The sequence below is a fragment of the Olea europaea genome, chromosome 11 (assembly GCF_002742605.1).
Source record: "Olea europaea var. sylvestris chromosome 11, O_europaea_v1, whole genome shotgun sequence".
Taxonomy (NCBI): domain Eukaryota; kingdom Viridiplantae; phylum Streptophyta; class Magnoliopsida; order Lamiales; family Oleaceae; genus Olea; species Olea europaea.
In genome coordinates this window covers 35,737,818-35,761,793 of record NC_036247.1, presented here as the reverse complement: position 1 = coordinate 35,761,793, position 23,976 = coordinate 35,737,818, and the positions used below count along the sequence as shown (strand labels likewise).

The 23,976-nt window shown below is 35.4% G+C and overlaps 2 protein-coding genes across 3 annotated transcripts; one reads left to right on the top strand and one right to left on the bottom strand.

Moving 5' to 3' along the window:
* Positions 1-62: 62 nt before the first annotated feature.
* LOC111404223 (low-temperature-induced 65 kDa protein-like) lies at positions 63-2,660 on the top strand. Of its 2 annotated transcripts, none has more exons than XM_023033008.1 (5): positions 63-199; positions 291-497; positions 596-1,066; positions 1,266-2,225; positions 2,311-2,660. In XM_023033008.1, exons 1-5 carry the CDS (start codon positions 124-126, stop codon positions 2,376-2,378), a joined length of 1,782 nt encoding a protein of 593 aa, XP_022888776.1. In that variant the 5' UTR covers positions 63-123; the 3' UTR covers positions 2,379-2,660. The 2 variants fall into 2 exon arrangements, with proteins under 2 accessions (XP_022888776.1, XP_022888777.1); XM_023033009.1 differs by having other exon boundaries at positions 69-183.
* Positions 2,661-2,810: 150 nt separating this feature from the next.
* LOC111404222 (G-type lectin S-receptor-like serine/threonine-protein kinase B120) lies at positions 2,811-5,319 on the bottom strand. The gene is made up of 3 exons (XM_023033007.1): positions 3,762-5,319; positions 3,224-3,331; positions 2,811-3,141 (listed from the first exon to the last, which is right to left on the bottom strand). The coding sequence occupies exons 1-3, from the start codon at positions 5,047-5,049 to the stop codon at positions 2,870-2,872; spliced, it is 1,668 nt and encodes a 555-aa protein (XP_022888775.1). The 5' UTR covers positions 5,050-5,319; the 3' UTR covers positions 2,811-2,869.
* Between the last annotated feature and the right edge of the window lie 18,657 nt (positions 5,320-23,976).

The following is a 23,976-nucleotide window of genomic DNA, read 5'->3' as shown; positions in this document are numbered from 1 at the left end:
TACGTGTCTCTCAAATATCGCTTCATCCATGCAGAACTGGCCATTTTATAAATTCCTCATCTTCTTCTCTCTTATCATCTTCTCAAATCAAACTTAGACAGACGTTTTTTTCCCCCCGGAAAAATGGAATCTCAATTGCACCGCCAGCACGGGCATCATGGCTATGAGGAAGAACCTGGACATGTGGGGTTACGCTCTGGTTTGACTCTTGATTATGCTTATAAGCTATTAGCTTATAGTTTTTGCTTATTTTTTGAATAATTTATTTATCTGAGTTTGATTTGTTGTAGTTGTAGCGGGAGAAGGTGAAGGCGAGCACCATCCTGGAGAAAAGAAATCGGTTCTGAAGAAGGTGAAAGATAAGGCGAAGAAAATAAAAGACACGATTAAGAAGCACGGACATGGTCACGAGCATGGACATGGACAAAGTTCTGAAGAGGAGGAAGAAGATAAAGACGAAGAAATGGTGGATGATCCTGAAGTCCATGATGCCCCAAGTATGTTCTCTAATTTTTGGTGATATGATTTTACTTATTTCTCCTACTTAGATTATTAATGAGCCTGATTACGTGCTAATATTGAATGTGTGTTCTAGTGTATGAATCATCAGCCATTAGGATTACAGATCTTGGACAAGGGATCAGTCCAGGGCAAACTGGTGTCAATTTGGAAAAACCGACTGATACACGTGAGGATCGGTTTGATACAAATGTAAGGGATGAGGGAATAACCAGGCCTTCTGCCTCTGGTGGAATACGGGACAATTTGGGGATGACAACAGCCATGGAGACGGATGAGGCAATGAATAGTCCTTCTGCCCCGGGCGAAATGCAGAACGAGGCAATAAATAGGTCTTCTGTACCGGACGACATGGGGAGGGCAACTACCCGGACTTCCTTTGGTAAGGTTGATGATTCCCCTGTTATGGGGAGGGAAGAAGCAAATATGAGGGTTAAAATTGGACAGCCAGTAGGGTTGGAGGAGGATCCTCATTCTCCAAAGAACATTCCTGAAGCAATTCCACCTTCAAATTATCAGTCCAAAGTGGCTGATCCAACAGGCACTGGTAATACATTTCTCTAGTTTTGATATCTTTGTTTGTCTTGTGCTTATAAATTATAAGTAAATTCTTTCGTGGTTGATGTCATTTAGACAATGTTATAATTTTCATCCTTCATGTTTGTGTCCTAAGTTATCAGGATATAGGACTAGAATAAACTAGTGATTCTTGGCAGAGCCAATTACTGATTCGATGCCTAAAACAGGGGGTAAGGAAGCAGATGTTGGTCCACTTGTTCATCAATTCGACAAGATGAATGTTCAAGACCAAACCGGCCCGAAATCAAAATCAGAATCAGAACAGAGATTGTATACAGGGAGCCATAACCAGTTTGCTCCTCAGACAACACCAACCACAGACCAATTTACTCCACAATCCAATACAATTAGAACCGAAACAGGTTCAGAGAATCCTGAATCAACTCTGGAAAGGTTAGATCCTAGCAAAAAGGAGGACTCACAGCCTGACACTTTGACTGGAAAATTATCATATGCAACCTCTGCAATTGCTGATAAGGCCATTTCTGCCAAGAATGTGGTAGTTTCAAAGCTTGGATACGGTGGACATGAGGAAGGCGGACATGAAGAAAGCCGTGATTCTCAGAAGCCCGTATCAGAACCCACAAAGCCCGTATCTGAAACAGCATCAGAATATGCGCATAGTGTAGCAGCGACCATGACAGAGAAATTGGCACCGGTTTATCACAAAGTGGCGGATGCTTCCAGCACAGTAATATCAAAAGTTCAGGGCAGTGGTATTCAGGATGAAGGCGGAGAGAGAGCAGCCCACCTAGGGAATGAGGGTGCGGCCACTAAAGGAACTGATAAGGGCCTTTCTGTCAAGGACTACTTGGCAGAGAAATTTAGGCCTGGTGATGAAGATAAGGCATTGTCAGAGGCTATATCGAGTGCACTCCATAAGAAGAAGGGTGAAACTGGGAAGTCAGGGGAGGAGAAGCCAATAGAGAAAGTGACTGAATCGGAGCAACTGGCGAGGCGTTTAGGCACTGGTACTGAAAATAAAAGAGAGGGCGAAGATGCACTGAGTGCTGGGAATGAAAGCAGAGGAACAGGCATGGTGGATAAGATTAAAGATGCTGTTGGTTCTTGGCTTGGCAAAAGTGAGGGAATGAGAACTGCTAAGGATTCACTTGGCCAATCCCATGGTAAGTAAATCATTAACAAAGGATCACAAAATATTGTCGAGTACCATACATTAATGTGCTGATTTTGTTTGCGTGTGTGGTGTAGTGAGTGATACAAGTTCGGCTCCAACTCAAGGCAATGAGCACCGCCAGGAAGTTTCAGGGCACCGGTAGTTGCAGGGATCGAGCAACTGATTCTGAAAGGCTTATATGCGTGTAATTTGGAAGTTGAAGTTCTTCTTGGTTCTATACTTTGTTCGTCTTGACTTTCTGTACATATAAATGTTCTTTGTTTGCTTCAATAAGAAGTGTAGTTAACCGTTAACGTTTTTGAAACGTTGGCATGTAATATACAGGTTAGATAATATGCGAACTCTTCACAGATTCGTATTGTTATATTCAAATGTCTTGTTATCTTTTATCGTGAAGAGTTGAAATATATTTCTTTTAATTTTATAGTGCTTTAACTAATGATTAAAGCCTAATATTGGTGAACGTTTAGTAATTAATNGAATGGTGATTGATGTTGAAATGTGTGGTTAAAAAAAAGGAAAAGTTTTTGATTTACGTGTAATATGTTTTTAATGAAGTGTGGTTGAAAATGAGTACTATAGAAAAATAATGGAAAAGAATGGAAGAAAATGGATGACAAACAGGGGCTAACTTCATACAATTAGACAGAGGAAAAACACAATATACCTCTTCTGCCGAAGTGAAATTACCTTGTAAACATGTCCAAATCCTCCTTCTCCGAGTTTATTCTCATCCGAGAAGTTGTTTGTAGCCACTGCCACACACGAAAAGTTGAACAACGCTAACTCAGTTCCAGTTTCTGGTGGCCCTTCAACACTAACGTCGCCAGGTCCTGAAAATTCGCTGGAAAATTCCACACTTGGACCGAGTTTTGGCATTTCATTTTTCCTCTTGGTTAAACGGTCTATACTTAAAATTGAGTGTTAGAAGTGTACATCTCTATTATAAAGTTTTAAGTCTGTATTAATTATACAGCAGAATTTTACCTCTGAATTTCATTTTGCGCCTGCAGAGCCAGATTGAAGCAGTTAGAGAAAAGATTCCCACCAAAACAACTGCTATAATAACAATTTTCATCGCATTACTGTTGCCACCTGTTTTGAGATAAAATCATGAACGAAAGAAGCACTTATCAATTCCTCAAAAAATGCGAAGGACAAGAAATTCATGAAGGCGAGGTAACAGACGGAGAGGCTCTACTTGTCGTAATAAAGAAACTCGAAATCAAGACTCGAGAAAACATTTATACAAGCCAAGTATGAAAGATTAATGAAATAGGCCAGTTGCCACAATTAAGTTAATCCAAAGGCAAATCTAATGTAGACATTTACAGTGAAATTCTTCAAGTTAAGATAGGGGGAATGCTATCAGAAATTCAGGAAATTGGGAAACTATTATTACATATATACTATTTGTATTCATAATAGCAACAAAATCTCTATAACACTATTAGTCGACATAGATAATATTCGATATGATGGGCTGGATAAGATAGGACGTTGAATGCGTCAAATTTTATCATACCTAATTCAGAACGGTCAAGACGAACGAACAGAGTGCTCCCGCCTTCATCAAATTGTTCGAGGTCGACCAATTCCCGACTCCAAATCATGCAGTTTATGCCACTAACAAAAGCATATGCAGTGCAAGAACAATTCTCCAAACACTTATTTTCACACTCCTCAACATCTTCTGGTCCCACATAATCTACAAAATCAGGCAATTTCACTTGTTCAGCATTGAAAAAACCATCTCTTTTCACCTCAGGTAAACACTCCAAATTTTTCCTCCTTGTGCATCCACCAGACCAATTCCCTCTAGTCCATTGATCCAAATCTTGGGGCACAAACCCTTCAATACAACTACAAACTGGCCTACTCTTGATATCACATTTTCCAAAAGGCCCACATTTGTTATATTGATCACATTCATTATCAACAGGGTGCGATTGTATCAAATCCCATTTTTCGAGTCCTTTGTTCCATCTTTCTTGCCTTTCGAATCCATCCCATCGAATCCAAAACTTGATCAAATCAGTACTATTCGAGGGAGTATATGTGAAGTACAACTTTCCATCAGCGTCATTGTTTAGCTTAAATCCATACAAATATATCGCCCTCATCCCTGGAACACCAATAAATATTAGGCCATTCCAATGCCCACTTCTCCATTTTCGACTCGTCCCTTCCCATATCACGACCTGAGGCGATCCACGAGGATCAACGCCTAACGAGTACTTTCCAACACTTGGATCACTAGCACTTCTCCAGGAAGTGAAAACGTGCCTCTCCCCTTCACTGACATTCATGTAAACTCGCATATCGGGTAAAAATGTATCTGTTGGATGATCAAAACTCTTCCATAAAGCCTTATTTGGATCACCACTCCCATGACTCTCAAGCAGAACAAGATCACCAGTATCCATTAAAACAACAGAGGAATTATCTGATGCAATTTTGCAATTGGTGGACCAGATCACATCAGCATTTCCATCCAATATGATCAAATTCCCATCATTCCCAATTCTTAAGTCTCCACCGTTGCCACTGATGGGGTTTGCTCTATTTCCCACCCAAACCAATGATTGATATTCAACATCATTGTACCAGATTCCAACATACCTAAGATCAGAATCCTTAGGACTAAAGAATCCCAGTACAAATCTTTCTTCCTTTGATATAATTTCTTCTCCGTCTCTTACAGATTGGCCTCTTGTAATTCGATTTTCAGCAGAAACAAATACAGAAAATATACAAAAATTAATCAAGAAATAAATGAAGAGATTACTGTAAATTTTGGAATCCGAGGCCATTTCAGAACTTGAAAATTTCTAGACATTCAAGAATGGATATTTTTCCAGTGGGTTTGAAAAGAGGTGTTTTGTGGCCGCCGTTTGAAGATTTGGGTGATTTTAATACAAAGTTGAGAAGATTGAATTGACTTCAAAGTACTCTTTTTTTGAAGATTCTTGGTTGACCTACGCACTGAGAGATTCTGACAATTCGTCTGCAGCTTTGATATACTCTCTCTCACACACAAACATAAATATATAAGAAAGAGAGAGATTAACCTTCATAAGAAAAAGAGAGATTACTTCATTTTGGCTCAAGCGCACAAAATAAAACTATGAAATTTGGTAAATTTGCAAAGAAAGTTGATTCTGACACTTCGTCTACGGCTTTGACAACGTGTTCGGAGACAAACATGCGGTCATATTCAGCGTGATAATGGCAACCGTGGTCCTCAATCTATATCTCTAGTAAAAAGTTGGTCCCCAATCATTACAATAAAGTGAATTATAGTTAAACATTATTCCGCCAGTTTCATAAACCGTGTCCATCAAAACATTACATTTTCTCTTTCGTGTTACTCAACTTTATTAATCTAATAAGATTCAATCCTCTGTAGTCGATGTATATCTTCATAGATATGCATTTTCTTTTTAATAAATAAGACTGATGTTCATGTTCCTATAATGAAATGATAGGTCGGATGAAACATTTCTATAATAGCTATTGGAGTAAGACTTTTAGCCCTTGAAGTTCCATTTGAACCATTGAACAGGGAGCCTTTGAGACTAGAGCGGAACCACCAGGGATGAGGTCGATAGTAAACTCGACCTCTCTTGCAGGTATAATTCCATGAAGATCTTCAATACAATCTCACTTGTCAATACATTATCGAAAGATAATAGAATAAAAAATTATTTCTATAAAATGTAATTGGGACACGGAGCTAAAATCCTAAGAAAAGTTTTGGTTATAACTCGAAATAAATCATGCCTTGGCAAGTAACAGCGATACGAGCCGATTATCATTACTATAATATCAAGTAAAAGTGGAATAAACATACACAGATGAGACATCTTAAGAGACTAGTAAACTTACTTGACCTTTATTCCTATTCGATTTGGCACTTGCAATCTATTTCTTTGTTCAAATTTTTGACAATATAAAAGTTCACTAATATGAAAAGAAAAAAGGGGAAAAAAAGTGTTGAAAAATAAGGGGTTGGAGAAGAAACAACAACAAAATTATGGAAACAAAATGAATAGAAATCGCGAAATACGTCAAAAATAAATTTGAGGTTTGAACACGGGATCGTTGTCCTTAAACTATATTTGCCCCCTCTCCAGATGCTTAAGGGTGTTATGGCAAATGGTTTGAAGGATTTTAACAAGCATTGATGCAGAAAATAACAAAGCACGAGAAATTTTTCACCAAAACTTGATGAACACAATAAAGAAGAAAATGAATATGAGTTATAGCATGGATTTGATTAATTGTGGAACAATGTATGTATTTCTTGTTTGTAATATTGTTTGTATTGATCATTTATCACCTATTTATAGACCTAAATCAATACATCACAAAATGGTGCCAAAACAAGATGAAAAGTGACAACTTTTAATCTAAAACGACTCCCAAGTTTCAAATTGAAAAATCAGCCAACGAATATTTTTTAACACTATGCGTACGCATAGTATAAATTTGTGTGTATGCATAGTAGAACCAAAATCAATTCTGATTTTGAAAAAGCACATCTCGCGTACGCACAAAAATAAGCATGTGCGTACGCATAGGTAAAAATCAAAATTTTCATTTTTCAATTTATTTTGATTCTACTAATTTCACAATTGAGTCCAACAATTAGTCCATTATCATTTCATTGATTTTGAACAAATATTCAACAAAAAGTTGTGCCCTCCCTCATCCATCGAATTCCGCATGGATTTGGAAATCTTCAATTCTGTAGGTCCTTCCCCGTCAACAGTTAAAGGTTCTTATTGGACTTAAAACTCCATTTTATTAATCGATGGGAAGGATAAAAACATCTCGTCTCTAAAAAAAAATTTCCCCCCACTGCAATGCCTACAAAATGTACAACTGAGCTCGGTCCACAGAGACAAAATGTAGTTCATCTTGGAAGATGGCACAGAATTTGATCTTTCTTTTTTTTTTTTCTTTTGTTTTTTTCCATGTTATAGCTACAAGAACAAACGTATAACATTTAACATTTTTTTGGTAGAAAAATCGAGTAGAGATCCCTTTCATTAATGATTAAGTAGCTGTGTATATAGCTTTTTCCACAGAGGTCTTGGCGTCGGTTCCGTCCTCACATGGCGTCGGTCTCACGTAGGTCCCGATGCAATAAAAAATGAAGAAAAAAATTTCGATCCCACCCCACATGGCGTCGGTCTCACGTAGGTCCCGATGCAATAAAAAATGAAGAAAAAAATTTCGATCCCATCCCTTTGTGAGAACCCTGTAAGGGTTCTGTAATGTACTGGGCAGCACTGCCCTATACTTTATGGCGGTGACAATCATTATAGATATACTTTATGGCGGTGACAGATGAGGTGATTGGTTCCGAAAAACGTGTTTTTTGGCAAATTATTTGATAGATTAGGGGATGCGTCCAAATAAAGAGCGCAATTAGAAAAGGCATTTGGCATGTTTTAGATAAATTAAGACATGGTGTTAGTAACAAGATGATTTGAGAGAAGCAGCAACATGAAGGTAAAATGGTGAATAGGCAATTCGGAGTTGTATTAAAAATGACTCATTGCAAGACGGGGACAATATTTCCCATACCATTCGGGTAGGTCTGGGGTGAGAAATTTTTTGAAATCGTGACCCAAGGTTAGAAGCAATGCGGTTTATTTCTCTCTTAGTCTTGGTTGGTGAATAATCAGATTTCAAGTTAAATGAAATCATTAGCATAAATTAATGCTATTTTGGATGAATGAAAAGGGCATTAATTCAAATTCTGAATTTGAATTGAGAGATATATGGAGGGATCAAGAATTCTACTATTTTTAAGACGCTATAAATATTTCAATATAAACTATTCTCATTAAAAAAAAATTGCATTCAATACTCGTACCAACTCATTTATTATTATTATTATTTTTTTTTTTTTGTGATGAAATTGATTATTTTCAATCTTCATGCCAATTTATTGAATTTTTTTATTTTTTATTTATCGCGACCTTAAGGCAATGCTACTTTCGTCTCTTAATCTTTGTTGGTGAATAATCAAATTTCAATTGAAATGAAAACTTTAGCATAAATCAATGCTTAAAAAATTATTATCATGATTCGTGCCAATCAATTAACTATTGATTTTGCCTGAATGGATCGAGCAGCCAAAACTCCCAACAGAATTCTTGAATAAATAAAGAATTTCAACAATTACTAGCACCGTGAGCTCTAATGTTTTTTAAAACTACAAAGCTGAAAATCATTTAAGTATGCAAGACTTTGTATTGAGCTCGACTTGATAAATATGATAAGAGAAGTATGCAAGATCAAGCGTGGAGATGAAACGGCGAGAAAACTATGTGCAAAATTTTGATGGGTTAATAATATCCAACGTTTGGGTTTTGGAAACAATCTTGTGTGTGCAGGTGACACTTCTATGATTATTAATGTCATCTCAGTGATCTCACCAAGGTTGTTGACCACATAAGCAACACCATTAGACACATCAACAAAATTATTAAATGTACTAACATATACGTAAAAAGTTGGTTTATTGAAATAACTATATAAGTTTGGTAACCATTTGTGATAAAAGAGTTCGGTGATTAAATTTTAAACAAACACTTTCAACGATCGATCAAATATTTTGACTCAAGAAGCACCAGTAGAATTTATAGTTTTTCTTTTTCATTTTTTGTAAATTTGAAATTTTATACAATTTATTCCTAGGCGAAGTCAGTTTCTTCTTCCATGCTAATGTTAGGCATACTAAAAAAGTTAACTTATAATTGAATAATAAGTTTTTAATATTTAATATTTCTTGATAAAAATTTCAATTGCCTGAAAGGAAATAAATCTTGCCTTCTTTTGGAAAGTGTTCCTAGTTGTACAAGGAAATAAAACTTGCCTTTTCCTATTACAAATAATTTCTTTTCTGTCAGCGAACACACACACACACACACATCGCCTGCTCTAAAATTTGTGTTCAATTCAAGTGAGAGATTGAGAGAGAATGATGGATGTCCCAGTTGACGTGTTAAGGGAGATATTAGTTCGATTGCCTCCAAAATCTGTGTTTAAATTCGTGTGTCTCAACGAGATGGAGCAAAACCATTCAAGATTCTTCCTTTCTTCGTGCTATGGTGGAGAAAGAAAAGGGTCTCTTGATCAATTATTGGGTTTCATACTGCATGCAGATAAGTACTCATAATATACAAATCCCCGTCCTCGTTCAAAACCTCAAATTAAAGTCCTACCTCAACAAGTGGGTATCTCTGCCGCGACCTTACAATCATTGTAAGGATGTACCCATGGGATTGGTATGTTAGATATTTATATACTAAATATAACATGTGAAAGAAATAACTAATTTAGATGAAGTGCAAAAGTGTTGGAAAGTGTAGAATTTGTGTGGGATGTCGAGTGTTCGGGTCACAATCACACAATAATATAAAAGTTTTTGATTGGAACCTTGGGCTTCTTTTATTAAAATAAATTTTTTATTTATTTTAACCATTTTCGAAATTATTTAACCGGTCAAAGTAGCCAGTACAATATGACCGTTTTTAACAACCCACTTTCCAAAACACATTATCCACATCCCAATATAATAGCAAATCTTTTTGGATCATGGTGGAGGATGTTACATCCAGTGTACTTATATAAACTCACATTTCGTTTTGGCAGAATATATATCAAAAAATGAAATAATCAGAAACGAAATTATAATTTTCTGAAATTTTTATACTAGAGTTTTACATATTTTTCTGGAGTACACTTGAGAGTTCTAAGAAACTATTCGTGATTGCTGTACAAGTGGTTTGTGATCGTTGTATCCTGTTGTACAAGAGGTCGCAGCAGTTATCAACGGGCAATTTCGCTTTAAGATATCGTGCTGTCACAAGACTCGATCAGTCGATAAATTTTATTTCTGCATTTTACTGATCAGCAAGTTACTGCAACTAGTTATTTTTCCAATAATGCGAAGAAAATACAGTTCAATTGGTGGCAAATTACAAAGTTGTGAGAGTTGGCATGCCTACTATGCAATTGGACAACAAAATAACCATCGAAACTTATTCCTCCACCACAAGGAAATGGGTTAAATCAATACTTGTTGCCACTGATAAGTTTTGGGTGTATCCATGGCCATTTATTGCTCCTTTTGTGCTTAATGGAGTTTTTTTCATTGGGTAGCTTCCCCAATTTTCATTGTTGTATATGATCCAGATGACATTGGAAGGGAGAACCATCTACAGCTAATTGAAAAGCCAATTACTAGAATAATAGAACAATCCTCTGTATCTTCAAGGTCGAGCGATGGCCTGTTATGGTGTGAAATTCTAACTACATTCAGTTTGAGAATTTGGATGCTCCCCAAAGCATATCAAGGCTACAGACGCTCCTGCGCCATTCCTAAGGAGGAGTGGGTCCTAGTCCATGGGGTGACTTTAGATTCTCTTTGCAATGACTATTCAATGACCAGAGATGCACAATTAAGACCTGAGACACACATTCCAGATTTGTATTCGCTAGTCTTTAGCTTATGGAATCCATTCATTATGCTATTCAAGATTGGCGAAACTTTCTTTCTCTATAACATACCGAGCAAGTCGGTAGAATTGTTATCCTATCGTGGCAATCCACCTACTGATTATGGTGGCGAATATATTTGGCACCTTCACTTGGAGACACATTTTCTGTCTTCCTACTTCCTTCAATAGAGTACACTGTAAAAGTTTTAGCAAACTAGCAGTAGTCATATAGGAGTCAATTTAATTTAATTTAATTTTCTTCTTTGTTTTTGTTAATTAGACAAAGCCTTAATGCGGATTCACTTTTGCTAAGATATAAATGTACTCACAGCTGTACAATATTATGATTTAGCAAAACATTCTCTTACAATTATTACTCCTCCACTTAACTTATCATGATTATATAATTTAGTTATTTGTGCACTAATATTTTGAAGTCATATTGAAAATTATTTGGCATCTGCAGCAGTAATACAGAGTACACAGCCTGCAGATTTTTCTTGGTTAGCTGATAACCATATTTTCTGTTAGAGGAAAAAAGTTACGTTTCTGAAAGAGATGACATGAAATACATTGGTATTTCAGCATAAGTTCCCTCTGATATAGGTAGAAATTCGAATTTATAGGAACCCCTGAAGCTTTTTGTACTTTTGGAACCAAAAAACAATGTATTGCATGTTCCAATGTACAGCCTACTTTTCTTTGCTTACAAGCCTTCCTCAATTTGGAAAAATATTATCTTTTTCCCCCATGGATATGTGTTTTCTTCATAAATTATTTATTCAGTTACTGTTATGACTTTGATTGTAACGCAGACATTCCTTCTTCTTTCTTTGGCCTTTGGAACATAGAAAGAAATAATCAAAACATTGTATTTTGTTTGGACTTAGTGAGCAATCACTTGATAATTTATCAGTTCTTTTATTCTCAACCAAACACCAAGCTGAATTCTTTAACAGACTGATTTGATTGCGTCAACAAGGAATACTGCAAACCAATATAAATTAAGCAAAACATTCAATAGGTTATCGTTCAGTAATAAAAACTAACAATATTTTCAACAATTATTCCTCGCTCTTCTTAAAAGACCTGGTTAGTTTTGGAGAAAAATAATAGATTTTTACACACTACGGTATAATTAATCTTCATTAGACCTTGAAACAGCACAAACACATGCACAAGAATAATTTTCTTGTCGTGTTCAACCAGTGAGTTTAAGTTGATTTACTATTTGAATGAATAACAACTTTAAATAGTGGTAGAAGACAGTTCAAAATTTTTAAAGTGAGAAGACGGTTCCCTAAATATGTTACATGGAACTTCTCTAAAATCATTTATGAATACTATTACATGTTAATGAAATAATCAAAGCACTGTATTTTATTTGAACTTTGATAGTACTCACTTTATAATTTATCAGTTTTCATATTCTTAACCGACCACCAAGCTGTAATTCTTTAACGGACTCATTAGACTACATCAATGACAAATGCAACAAACCAACCAAGGCTAGCATTATGCAAAACTAATGAAATAAGACTAAGACTATCATAAACTTTCCCACTAGGGACCTAACCCTGTTAGATGAGTAGTAATAAACCGAATGATCAAATTGAAAACTAGAAAAGCAAATGCACAGATTTATAGTTACCATTTGTCCTTGCATAGTTTCACTATAATAGAGTAAAGACAAAGTTTTCGTTATGATTCTTGCAAGTCCCAAGAAATTTTTTTAAAGTCCTTATATAGCACCATTATTATAACAACCTGACAATCAAGAGGACATATTTTAAAAATCTGTGTTTGAAAATTGGGTTGTTTACCTCCTATTCCATTTTTCTCATTGACATTTTTCTGTGATCTAAATTCTGGTCATTGGGCACAAGATTCCAACCATTCAAAACTTAACTACTATAAAATCCAAATGCTTGCATATCATTTGATTATGTACTGTATATTAATGAACGTAACTGCCTTTCGAACACAAAGTAATATTGACAAAACATTTCAAATTCAGCCAATAGCTTTATGAATTCAGTAATCTAGTTATCGATTGTTTAACTTTCCTCCCAAAAAGAAAAGTACCAAAACAACTTTCTCTTTTATACATTATTAACCTTTCTACACTCCATACAACTTTTGTATTACATTTAATCCTTCCATATGTATTTTGTTCTTCTCTATACAACAATACACTAATCTCTTTCTGATTCAACATCTATGCTCGAATGTACAGTTTCCTTCCATATAGCACTCCCCTGTGGTAGCAAAAAAGAGACAGAATTGTGGTATTTGTTTGCTGTGTCTAAATTAGAAAGTTGTATAATATAAAAGTATAATTAATTTTAAGCAATTTAAGAAAATTATAATTAAATTTCTTTTTAAAATACTTACCCAACACCTTGCACCATACCTGCAATTGTCCTTCTCATAGAATTTGCACTTTTATTTTTACAACAATAAAAAAAGTTAAATTCAATAGTTATAAATGACAAAGTAAGTTTCGAAAAATAAAGATTAATAAATAACCTCTTGTCGGTAGATATCATTTTCTTTTGGGGCTCTTCCAGCTTTTGAGATCGTAGTCAGCATGAGCAAACTATTTTATATATAAAAAGGAAGTTAAAAGTCTAACAACTCAACATTATAAACAAAGTAATTCCAAGCTATAAAAAAAATAATAAACAAATAATGAGGAAGGGAAATGATGTAACAAACCGTGCAAAATGAATTGAACTAATTTTCTGTTATTAACACAGAGTACCAATTTTCAATGAATAACAAACCAGCAAAATGGAGTGCAAAGATGATTTTGGCAAATTCAGAATCACTTTTCATTGAGATTTTGGGGCTTAATAACTAAATAGGACAACCACAGAATTTTAAGTTTCTATAAAGAGCAGGAAATATAACATGAATTTCACTTCATGCCCATTCCCGATGTCGAGAAGCAAAGTCGAACTATTGTTCTCAAAGATGGGCCAGCTCCTTTCTGTCCCTGATGGTGGAACTTCCTTGACAAAGCAAATCGAACTTCAAGAAATAGACGCTAGTCGTCATGTGGGTAAATCTATTTGTGATGGCTGTATGAACCTGTTTGTGTAGTTCTTCGGAATGCTTTTTGTGATGGTTTTGCTATTGGTTTTTACTTGACGTACATAGGAATCTAGTTTTGGTATTTTTTATGGCGTTGGCTGGTTTAATGCTAGTTGTTGATGCACAGATTATAATGCCACATAGCCAACTAGTTTAGGTGTTTTTCTAAGTTTGTGCTAGTGTAATCTTGTATTTGATCTTGTATCAATCATCTAAATTCGTGCTGGATTAATATCCATTTGTGTTGATTTTATGTTGAATATAGAAATTTTTGGCTATCTCAGGTGTTATATTTTGTGCCGTACCAGATGTGATCAAAACTATATCAATTTTATGGTGTAACGCATGTTATATATGTTGGAAATTGGTTTCCAAATTAACATGAAAGATCGGAAATTGGTTAAGTAAAAATTGAAATCGAAAAGCGTGACTAACGTGTCAACTTCGGCCGAATATTCGGACTTGATTCGATGGTCAAATTACAAAAGTAAAGAGGCCAACTTGTTCTACTCATCGAGTAGATGATCATAGTATATTTGGACATTAGAAACCAATTCCGGGTGAATGAGAAATTGCGGTTCAAATATTGGAGGAAAATAAGGTGGAAAAGTGCTAAAATACATTGTCGCTCGATGTTCGCTAAAGCGACAGTCTCGCTCGCTCGAGCGAAAAGCAAGCGAAGTATGTTCTGCTTGGATTTTTGAAGCGCTGCTCGAGCGCAAAGTTAGCGAAGATGGAATGTTGCAACTATTCGAAAGATTGCACGACTTGGCCCACACCACTTCATCCACACCCCTTCCTCCTCTATAAATAGGACCCCTTGGACATCCCTAAAAAACACCAACTCATATTTTGCATTGAACACTTTTCTTCTCTTACAAAATCTCTCTCCCTTTGTAGAGGGGGAAATTTCGTCGGCTCGTCGGTTCTTGTGGTGTAAAGTGTTACTACCAAAAGATTAAACATTCCTTGTATCTTGGGAGACAAGTGCCGTCAACCATAAGCACCATAGCGGGGCAATATTGTCTTAAAGAGAAAGTGCCATCACTTGCCTTGGATTTCATTTCTTTTTCTTCTCCTTTTCTTGTTTCATTTTGATACCTTGATTTTGTAGTTTTGTACTATACTTTCAAGTTCACATATTGATAGTTTGATCACGCTCCTACGGGTTAAACATTAATTTGTTTTGATACAAACATCAACAACCATCATACCGTTCATATAAATCCCCGGAACCAACAATCTTAAGGCAATATTTGTCGGTGGTTGTTTTAGTTTTGTTTTGGTCTAACCCATACTTTGTTCTTCATTTTGGAATAGTCTTTGTGCACTATTCCTTTCCCTTACTTTGTGTTGTGATAATCTTCTATTTTTGTAATAGAAATGAGTACTGTAGAGGCTTCAAGTCAAAACGGTACAAATATGGTTACGCCTATAGCTATAAACACTTCAATCCCGCACGGTGAAAAATCGAAAAAATTTAGTGCGCGTGGATTTTAGGATATGACAATAAAAGATGTTATTCTATCTCACTACCCTCAATTTGGCAAAGTTCCTAAAAGAGACCGCGTCATCCGTACAAGAAGGAGAAAATAATTGTGAGTCGATTATTGCATTGAATGCATGGAAGCTCTCGGACTTTCTATGCAAAAACTACATTTTGAATGGGTTGGACAATACACTATATGGGGTGTATAGTTCTAAAAACTCAGCCAAGAAATTGTGGGATTCTTTAGAAAATAAATACAAGATCAAGGATGCCGGAACCAAGAAGTTCATTGTGGGCAAGTTTTTGGACTACAAAATGGTAGATACCAAAACTACGATAAGCCAAGTGCAAGAAATTCAAGTCCCTTTGCACGACATACATGCTGAAAAGATAGAACTAAGTGAATCATTTTAAGTGACTGCCATTATCGAGAAACTCCCTCCTATGTGGAGAGATTTCAAGAACTATCTCAAGCACAAACGTAAGGAGATGAATTTGGAAGAATTGATCGTCCGCTTGAGAATTGAAGAAGACAATAGGAAAAATGAAAGGAAACCTATTGACCAACTTGTAGGAAACTTTGTTAAAACGGAACAAAGGCCTCTGAACAAGAAACGAAAGATCTCAAATGATGCACTGCGTAGAGATAGCTCCAAGAAGGCAAAAAAGTTCAAAGGGAAATGCTATAATTGTGGAAAGGCCGGACATCGTTCAAATGAATGTCGAAAGCCTAGGAAACCTACTCAAGCCAACATGATTGAGAAGGACAACCTTTCCGAAGGAATGCAGGAGATGAGTCTATTTGCAATTGTGTCCAAATGCAACATGGTTGGAAACACAAGGGAATGGTGGGTAGATACTGGTACAAGCCGTCATGTGTGTGCTGATAGGGCATTATTCTCCAACTATCAAGAACTAAAAGGGGAACAACTATTCATGGGAAATGCTACAAGTTCCAAGATTGAAGGACAAAGTAAAGTCACTTTAAAGATGACATCTGGAAAAGAGCTAGTCCTCAACAAAGTCCTACATGTGCCGGATATTCGAAAGAATCTTGTGTCTGGATCTCTTCTTAGTAAAAATGGTTTCAAACTTGTATTTGTATCCGATAAATTTGTGTTGTCTAAGAATGAGATGTATATAGGAAAAGGATACATGTGTGACGGAATGTTCAAGATGAACGTTCTAACTGTTGTACCGAAACAGGGCATTATGAATAAAGTAACAAATTCTGTTTATTTGCTTGAGTCTTGTTTATGGCATAATCGATTAGGACATGCGAATTATAATTTGTTGCACAAACTTATGAATTAAAGTCTAATTCCGACGCTTGAAAATGATCCTAATCACAAATGCGAAATATGTGTTGAAGCAAAATTGGCTAAAACACCATTCCATTCAATTCAAAGGAACACGGTACCTCTAGGATTAATTCATAGTGATATATGTGATTTGAAATTCGTTCAAATTAGAGGCGGTAAGAAATACTTTGTAACTTTTATCGATGATTGTACAAAGTATTGTTATGTCTTTCTTTTAAGAAACAAAGACGAAGCCTTAAATGTATTTAAACAATATAAGGCTGAAGTTGAAACATAACTTGATAAACGAATTAAAAATATTCGTAGTGATCGAGGAGGTGAATATGGGGCACCGTTTGAATAATTCTGTTACTAACATGGAATCATTCATCAAACAAAGGCTCCATACTCTCCTCAATCGAATGGAATTGCTGAATGCAAAAATCGAACTCTTAAAGAGATGATGAATGCGATGTTAATAAGTTCGGGTTTACCTCTGAACTTGTAAGGGAAAGCTATCTTAACGGCAAATAGTCTTCTCAATCGGATACCGCTTAAGAAAACGAAAGAGACACCATATGAGTTATGGAAAGGTCATTCTCCTTCCTACCAACACTTAAAAATGTGGGGGTGTTTGGCAAAGGTTGAAGTCCCCAAGCCTAAACAAATTAAAATCGGTCCCAAAATGATCAATTGCATATTTATTGGATGCGCCAATAATAATAGTGCATATCGTTTCCTAGTACACAAATTCGATGTTCAAGATGTACACGAGGGTACCACAATTGAATCAAGGAATGTAGTATTCTTTGAAAACATATTTCCTTACAAAGATAGGGAAACGTCAAGTTCAAATAAGAGAACTTATGAATCTGCAAATGGATCTTCAAATGAGGAAGAACCAATGCGTAGTAAGAGGGCTAAAACATCCACATCATTTGCTCAGGATTTTCTAACTTATATGGTAGAAAATGATCCAAGGACTTACGAAGAAGCGATGTCTACCCCGGAAGCACCGCATTGGAAGGAAGCTATCAATGGCTAGATAGATTCCATAATGCAAAATCATACTTGGGAATGGATAGAGTTACCTCCCAGAAATAAGCCTTTAGAGTGTGAATGGATATTCAAAAAGAAATTGAAATTGGATGGATCCATTGACAAATATAATGCTAGATTGGTTGCCAAAGGATATAGGCAAAAAGAAGGACTTGACTTCTTTGATACCTACTCACCGGTAACGAGAATCACCTCGATAAGGTTGCTAATTGCAACTGCGATAATACATGATCTTGATATTCATCAAATGGATGTAAAAACAGCATTCCTAAACAGTGAGTTAAAAGATGAGATATATATGAAACAACCTGAAGGATTTGTGTCTCCAAATGAAACCCATAAAGTATGTAAACTTGTTAAGTCCTTATATGGCCTAAAACAAGCTCCTAAGCAATGACACCAAAAGTTTGACAAAACAATATTGTCAAATGGATTTAAAATAAATGAATGTGACAAGTGTGTATATGTGAAGAATACACCAAATGCCTATGGATAATATATCTATATGTAGATGATATGTTGATAATGAGCAATAGTCACGAAATGTTGACAAACAATAAGAAAATGCTAACAAAGCATTTTGACATGAAAGACATGGGTGTGGCAGATGTAATACTAGGGATAAAGATCTCTAGAACATTGGAAGGAATCGTACTTTCCCAATCTCATTACGTTGAGAAAATACTTAAGAAGTTTGAAGTATTTGAGGAAAGTCCTGCAAAAACTCCTATTGACACAAGTCTACACTTGGTCAAAAATAAGGGAAAAAGCATGTCACAACTAAGATATTCACAAATAATTGGCAGTCTAATGTATGTTACAAACTGCACTCGATCGGACATTGCGTTTGCGGTGAATAAACTTAGTAAATTCACGAGTAATCCAAGCCATGATCATTGTGCAGCATTGATAAGGGTCCTTAGGTACTTGAAGTATACCATAACCTATGAATTACATTTCACAAAATATCTTGCGGTATTAGAAGGATATTGTGATGCGAATTGGATATCCGATATGAAGGATTCCAAATCCACAAGTTGCTATGTGTTTATACTTGGTGGAGCTGCTATCTCAAGGAAATCTTCAAAGCAAATGTGTATAGCTCGATCAACTATAAAATCAGAGTTTATTGCTTTGGACAAAGCTGGTGAAGAAGTAGAATGGTTTCGAAATTTTTTAGAAGATGTTCCATGTTGGCCTAAGCCGGTACCTGCCATAAGCATACATTGCGATAATCAATCGGCTATTGAAAGGGCTAAAAGCAGCATGTACAATGGTAAGTCTAGACATATACGTCGGAGACATAATACCATTAAACAACTGATCTCAATGGACGTCATCTCCATAGATTATGTGAAATCAAAGGAGAATGTTGTGGATCCACTTATGAAAGGTTTGCCAACAGATCAAATACGTTGCCTATCGGGGATTAAAGCCTAATACGTTAGAGTCCTTGTAATGGTAATCAATCGGCTATTGAAAGGGCTAAAAGCAGCATGTACAATGGTAAGTCTAGACATATACGTCGGAGACATAATACCATTAAACAACTGATCTCAATGGACGTCATCTCCATAGATTATGTGAAATCAAAGGAGAATGTTGTGGATCTACTTATGAAAGGTTTGCCAACAGATCAAATACGTTGCCTATCGGGGATTAAAGCCTAATACGTTAGAGTCCTTGTAATGGTAACCCTACATTGTTGACTGGAGATTCCAAGATTTTGGTTCAAATGGACAACTAAGTTATGAGGATTCCATGAAGCACTTAGAAAATAATTTCATAACTTATTCCTATGATACCAAAGTGCTTTCTGCAGAATTGGAAGAGGTTAAGATAATCTTTTAATAATTCTTATATTTTGATTAAGTCAAGTGGAGTAGGGCATAATACTCTTAATAGGATGTCACCCATGTGAGTGTGAAGTGAGGCTACTTCAATGAAAATTATTCAAGGCTTAAATTATCTAAAACATTTGCAGAACTAAGATGGGTTTAGGGCCAAAATGAACCAAGTCATGAGAACCAAGAATGGAATTAGGGAAGACATTGTGTGAGTATTATTGTCTCAGCTTACACTAACGACTGGTCGGTTCAAGACATCACGTTCACCAACTAGCTAAGTAAGCTCGATAATATTTCACTAGGGAATGTTCAAAGCCGAAAGCTACCTTGCCCGATGCAATATTTCTCCGCTCTCTCTCTACAATTGCATGTATCGTGTCGCATATCATTTGCATACTCGAATTTCCATTCATGTGGGGGATTGTTAAAAATTGGTTTCCAAATTAACATTAAAGATTGAAAATTGGTTAAGTAAAAATTGAAATCGAAAAGCGTGACTAATGTGTCAACTTCGGCCGAACTTGATCCGATGGACAAATTACAAAAGTAAAAAGGCCAACTTGTTCTACTTATCGAATAGATGATCGTAGTATATTTGGACATTAGAAATTAATTCCTGGTGAATGAGAAATTGCGGTCCAAAGATTGGAGGAAAATACGGTGGAAAAGGGTTAAAATACACTGTCGCTCGATGTTCGCTCGAGCGACAGTCTCGATCGCTCAAGCGAAATTTGAGACAACTATTCGAAAGATTGCACGATTTGGCCCACACTACTTCATCCACACCCCTTTCTCCTCTATAAATAGGACTCCTTAGACGTCCCTAAAAAACACCAACTCATATTTTGCATTGAGCACTCTTCTTCTCTTACAAAATCTCTCTTCCTTTGTAAAGGGGAAATTCCGTCGGTTTGCCGGTTCTTGTGGTGTGAAGTGCTGCTACCACAAGATTAAACATCCGTTGTATCTTGGGAGACAAGTGCTATCAACCGTGAGCACCATAGCGGGGCAATATTGTCTTAAGGAGAAAGTGACATCACTTGCTTCGAATTTCATTTCTTTTTCTTCTCCTTTTCTTGTTTCATTTTGATACCTTGATTTTGTGGTTTTGTACTACACTTTCAAGTTCACATATCGATAGTTTGATCACGCTCCTGCGAGTTAAACATTAATTTGTTTTGATACAAACATCAACAACCATCATACCGCTCACATAAACCCCGAAACCAACATATATAGTGAACTAGAGAACACAAAAATTATCATTTTACAAAAAAAAGTTATATATAAACTTCTATAGATACCACCAACACTTCAAATTGAGCTGTCCCATTTCAGGTAAGATTTTACAAAACAAAAAGTTGAACACAAACCACCATTCACCAAATATCAACAAAAGCATATGTAAACTAATTCCGCATACTTAAATAGTATCCAGTACATAACATAATGAAATATCCAAGATAGGCAAACTTCACCAGTTTACCATCAACAACACATACAATTTAAATCATGAAACATCTCGTGATACATACAAAAACATTAAATTTAAAACGCGTTCTATTCAAATACATAGTTGGAATTTATGTTTTTCATTCGCATTCATATCTTTTTTTCTCTTGCGGAACGTAATGTTAATGGATATCTCGACGTCCGATTGTTTGGTAATTCAAGTACAAGTTTTGAACAAACCCGATAGATCGTCAGTTTGTTGTGTAGGGTTATGAATTGCTGAACAATCGCATCTTGATTCCCTTTCATCTTTAACACTACTGGACTGACTCTCATCTTGTAATGGTTTTCGTTTGTCTGGTAAAACGTTACTCCACTTAAAAAATTCGCAATCTCTAGTGCAACAAAAGAATAACCAACCAATGTTTGCAATCTTTTCTACCTCCATCCATCTCATAAAGCCATCTACACAATTTGGACATCGTTGTTTCGTATGAAATAGACCTAGCTATTACCAACAACTAGCTGTAAAAACACCCGTTCAGAATCAAACATATTTTGCTACATAAGGTTCCATAAGTGTTGCTCATTGGAATTTAAATCATCTGCAATAACCATCTCAAAAGCTTCTTGCCTCATTTGGTTAGAGGTATATAGCAAGCATGAAGTTTTGACCAACAAGTAGAAGGAGAATTAAACAAGCACAAGGTAATGGGGAAGAGACTAGTTGAATAATCAAAACTCTTACTACCAGTTGGATTTCACAGTGGGCAACTACTTTCGAACTCTAGTACACCGCCAATCTCTTTCAGCAACAACAGCAACAGTGATTTCAAAAACTTGTACTTCGAACAATAAAGCCAGCAGTAATGACATTATTGTAAAAAATGATGGGAAAAATTCGAAGTTACCACCATTTGTTTTCTCCGTTTCAACGGTTTGAAGAATCACCGTTGCCGGGCCTCCAATTTCGATTTAATTCTGATTTGGGGTTAGGATTCACACAATTTTTTGGGAACTTCAAATTTGAGAGATCGATCTCGTTCTTTTGTATATATATTTCATTCCATCTCGTGCTTTCATTAGAAGATGCGTGTTTGAGGATTAATGACTTGGCAATTCAATGTTGAATTGGAGTAAATTAACTGCCAAATACCAAAGTTGTTCATCCACGTAAGCAAACGGTGTAGATGAAATTAATCCGATGAGTAATGAAGTTCAATTTTCAAAGTTCAGTAAGTGATAGGATGCAACATAAAGTTCAGTAAGTGAAACGTGACACTTTGTAAAGTTCAGTGAGTGTCGAAACAATCAACTCGATTTGGGAGGTTTTATTCACTTGTCTCTCTACCTTATTTTGGCTACAATTTCTATTTAGAACTATAAAAAATACTTTTTTACATAGATTATTTACTTTTTGTTATTTCTTAAATAATTATAAATTATAATTGAAATAAGAAAGTTGTTTATTTTTAATTTTTACTCATTGAATATTATTTATTCTAAAACTTATTTATTTAATTATAAGTGATTTTTCAAGCTTTTCAAAATATGGAATTAATTGTTCCAATAGTCAATGAACTTAGGACCATATTTTTGATTAACCATTGAAATTTAAAATGTTGAGTTTTGGTTGAACCTAGGTCCATATTTTCGATTACTCATTAAAGTTTAAAATGTCGAGTTTTGACCACTAAATTTTAAAAATATGTTATATGTTACTCACTAACATAAATGTTGAACTTTGAAAAATGTCGAGTTTACAAATTACAATGAGTAATGTACGAAATAACGAACCTAAAGGCACATATATATACTAGTTTGTAGGAGTCATCATGGGATTTGGACGCCTGAAGGAGCTTCATGATTCATGGGCTTAGAAGCCCTACTAAGAATAGGAATCTTAGTTCATCAAAAAGATTTTCATCAAGGAGAGTGAGGCTTCCTTGAATAGGAGATGGACTTCTGAATTAGTACCTAGAAGGGAACGAGGCCCCAATAGGGGATATTACTGCTCAAGGTGTTATTCTGAAAAGATTTACTACCTTAAAGAGATTCGCATCCCAATGTGAAAGTCCCGTTCTAATGACTCGAGGTTCTATTGATTAAGATGCACTAATATGAGGTTGGGCTATCCGTTGGCCAATGGATCAATGGGTTATATAGATATAATGTCAAGTTTTGACCACTAAACTTTGAAAAATATTGTCGTTAGTCATTGACTAACTTCCGTCTCAAACTTCTAATGAAATTGATGATATGATTGACGGAATGCACATGTCGCATCCGTCTCAACATTAAATTTTGAGATAGTCAAATTTTGGATACTAAACGTTAAAAAATACCTTCTATTTTTCACTAAATTTTGAGGTGATCGAATTTTGGTCACTAAACTTTTAAAAACGTCTTCTATTGTTCACTATAAATTTGAATGTAATTAAGTCAAGTATATGTTTATCTCCATTTAAAACAAAATTCCTTAATTTTCATACTTATTTTTAACCACACATTTAAATACTCAAAATTTTTTTAACTTTTTAATCACACATTCTCCAAATTTAAAACTCTTTTTTTTTTTTAAATAATGGTCATCAAACAAGAGAATTTAATTTAATTTAATTTTAACAATAAATATATTATGTGTTTCATTGCAAGTTTACACAACTTTGCAAAACGTCTTCTATTAAATCCATATTATAAGTATCGAGTACTATCTGTGATTAAAAATGAGTATGAAAATTAAAAATTTTTATTTAAAGGGAGATAAATAGAGGCTTAATTAAATCCAAATTTACAGTGAGCAACGGAAAACATTTTTCAAAGTTTAGTGGCCAAAGTTCGACTGTATCAAAATTCAATGGCCAAAATCCAACCACCTCAAAGTTTAATGAACAATAGAAAACATTTTTTAATGTTTAGTAACTAAATTCGACCACTTCAAAGTTTAACTGTTTCACCGGACGTCACGTGCATTTCG

Excerpts from the sequence above, each read along its gene's own strand:
- LOC111404223 (XM_023033008.1), top strand. The coding sequence starts at position 124 with ATGGAATCTCAATTGCACCGCCAGCACGGGCATCATGGCTATGAGGAA. Across the intron at positions 498-595 it reads TGAAGTCCATGATGCCCCAA|TGTATGAATCATCAGCCATT; the intron begins GTATGTTCTCTA and ends TGTGTGTTCTAG. Across the intron at positions 2,226-2,310 it reads TTCACTTGGCCAATCCCATG|TGAGTGATACAAGTTCGGCT; the intron begins GTAAGTAAATCA and ends TGTGTGGTGTAG.
- LOC111404222 (XM_023033007.1), bottom strand. The coding sequence starts at position 5,049 with ATGGCCTCGGATTCCAAAATTTACAGTAATCTCTTCATTTATTTCTTG. Across the intron at positions 3,332-3,761 it reads TCTTGACCGTTCTGAATTAG|GTGGCAACAGTAATGCGATG; the intron begins GTATGATAAAAT and ends ATCTCAAAACAG. Across the intron at positions 3,142-3,223 it reads GCGCAAAATGAAATTCAGAG|ACCGTTTAACCAAGAGGAAA; the intron begins GTAAAATTCTGC and ends TTTTAAGTATAG.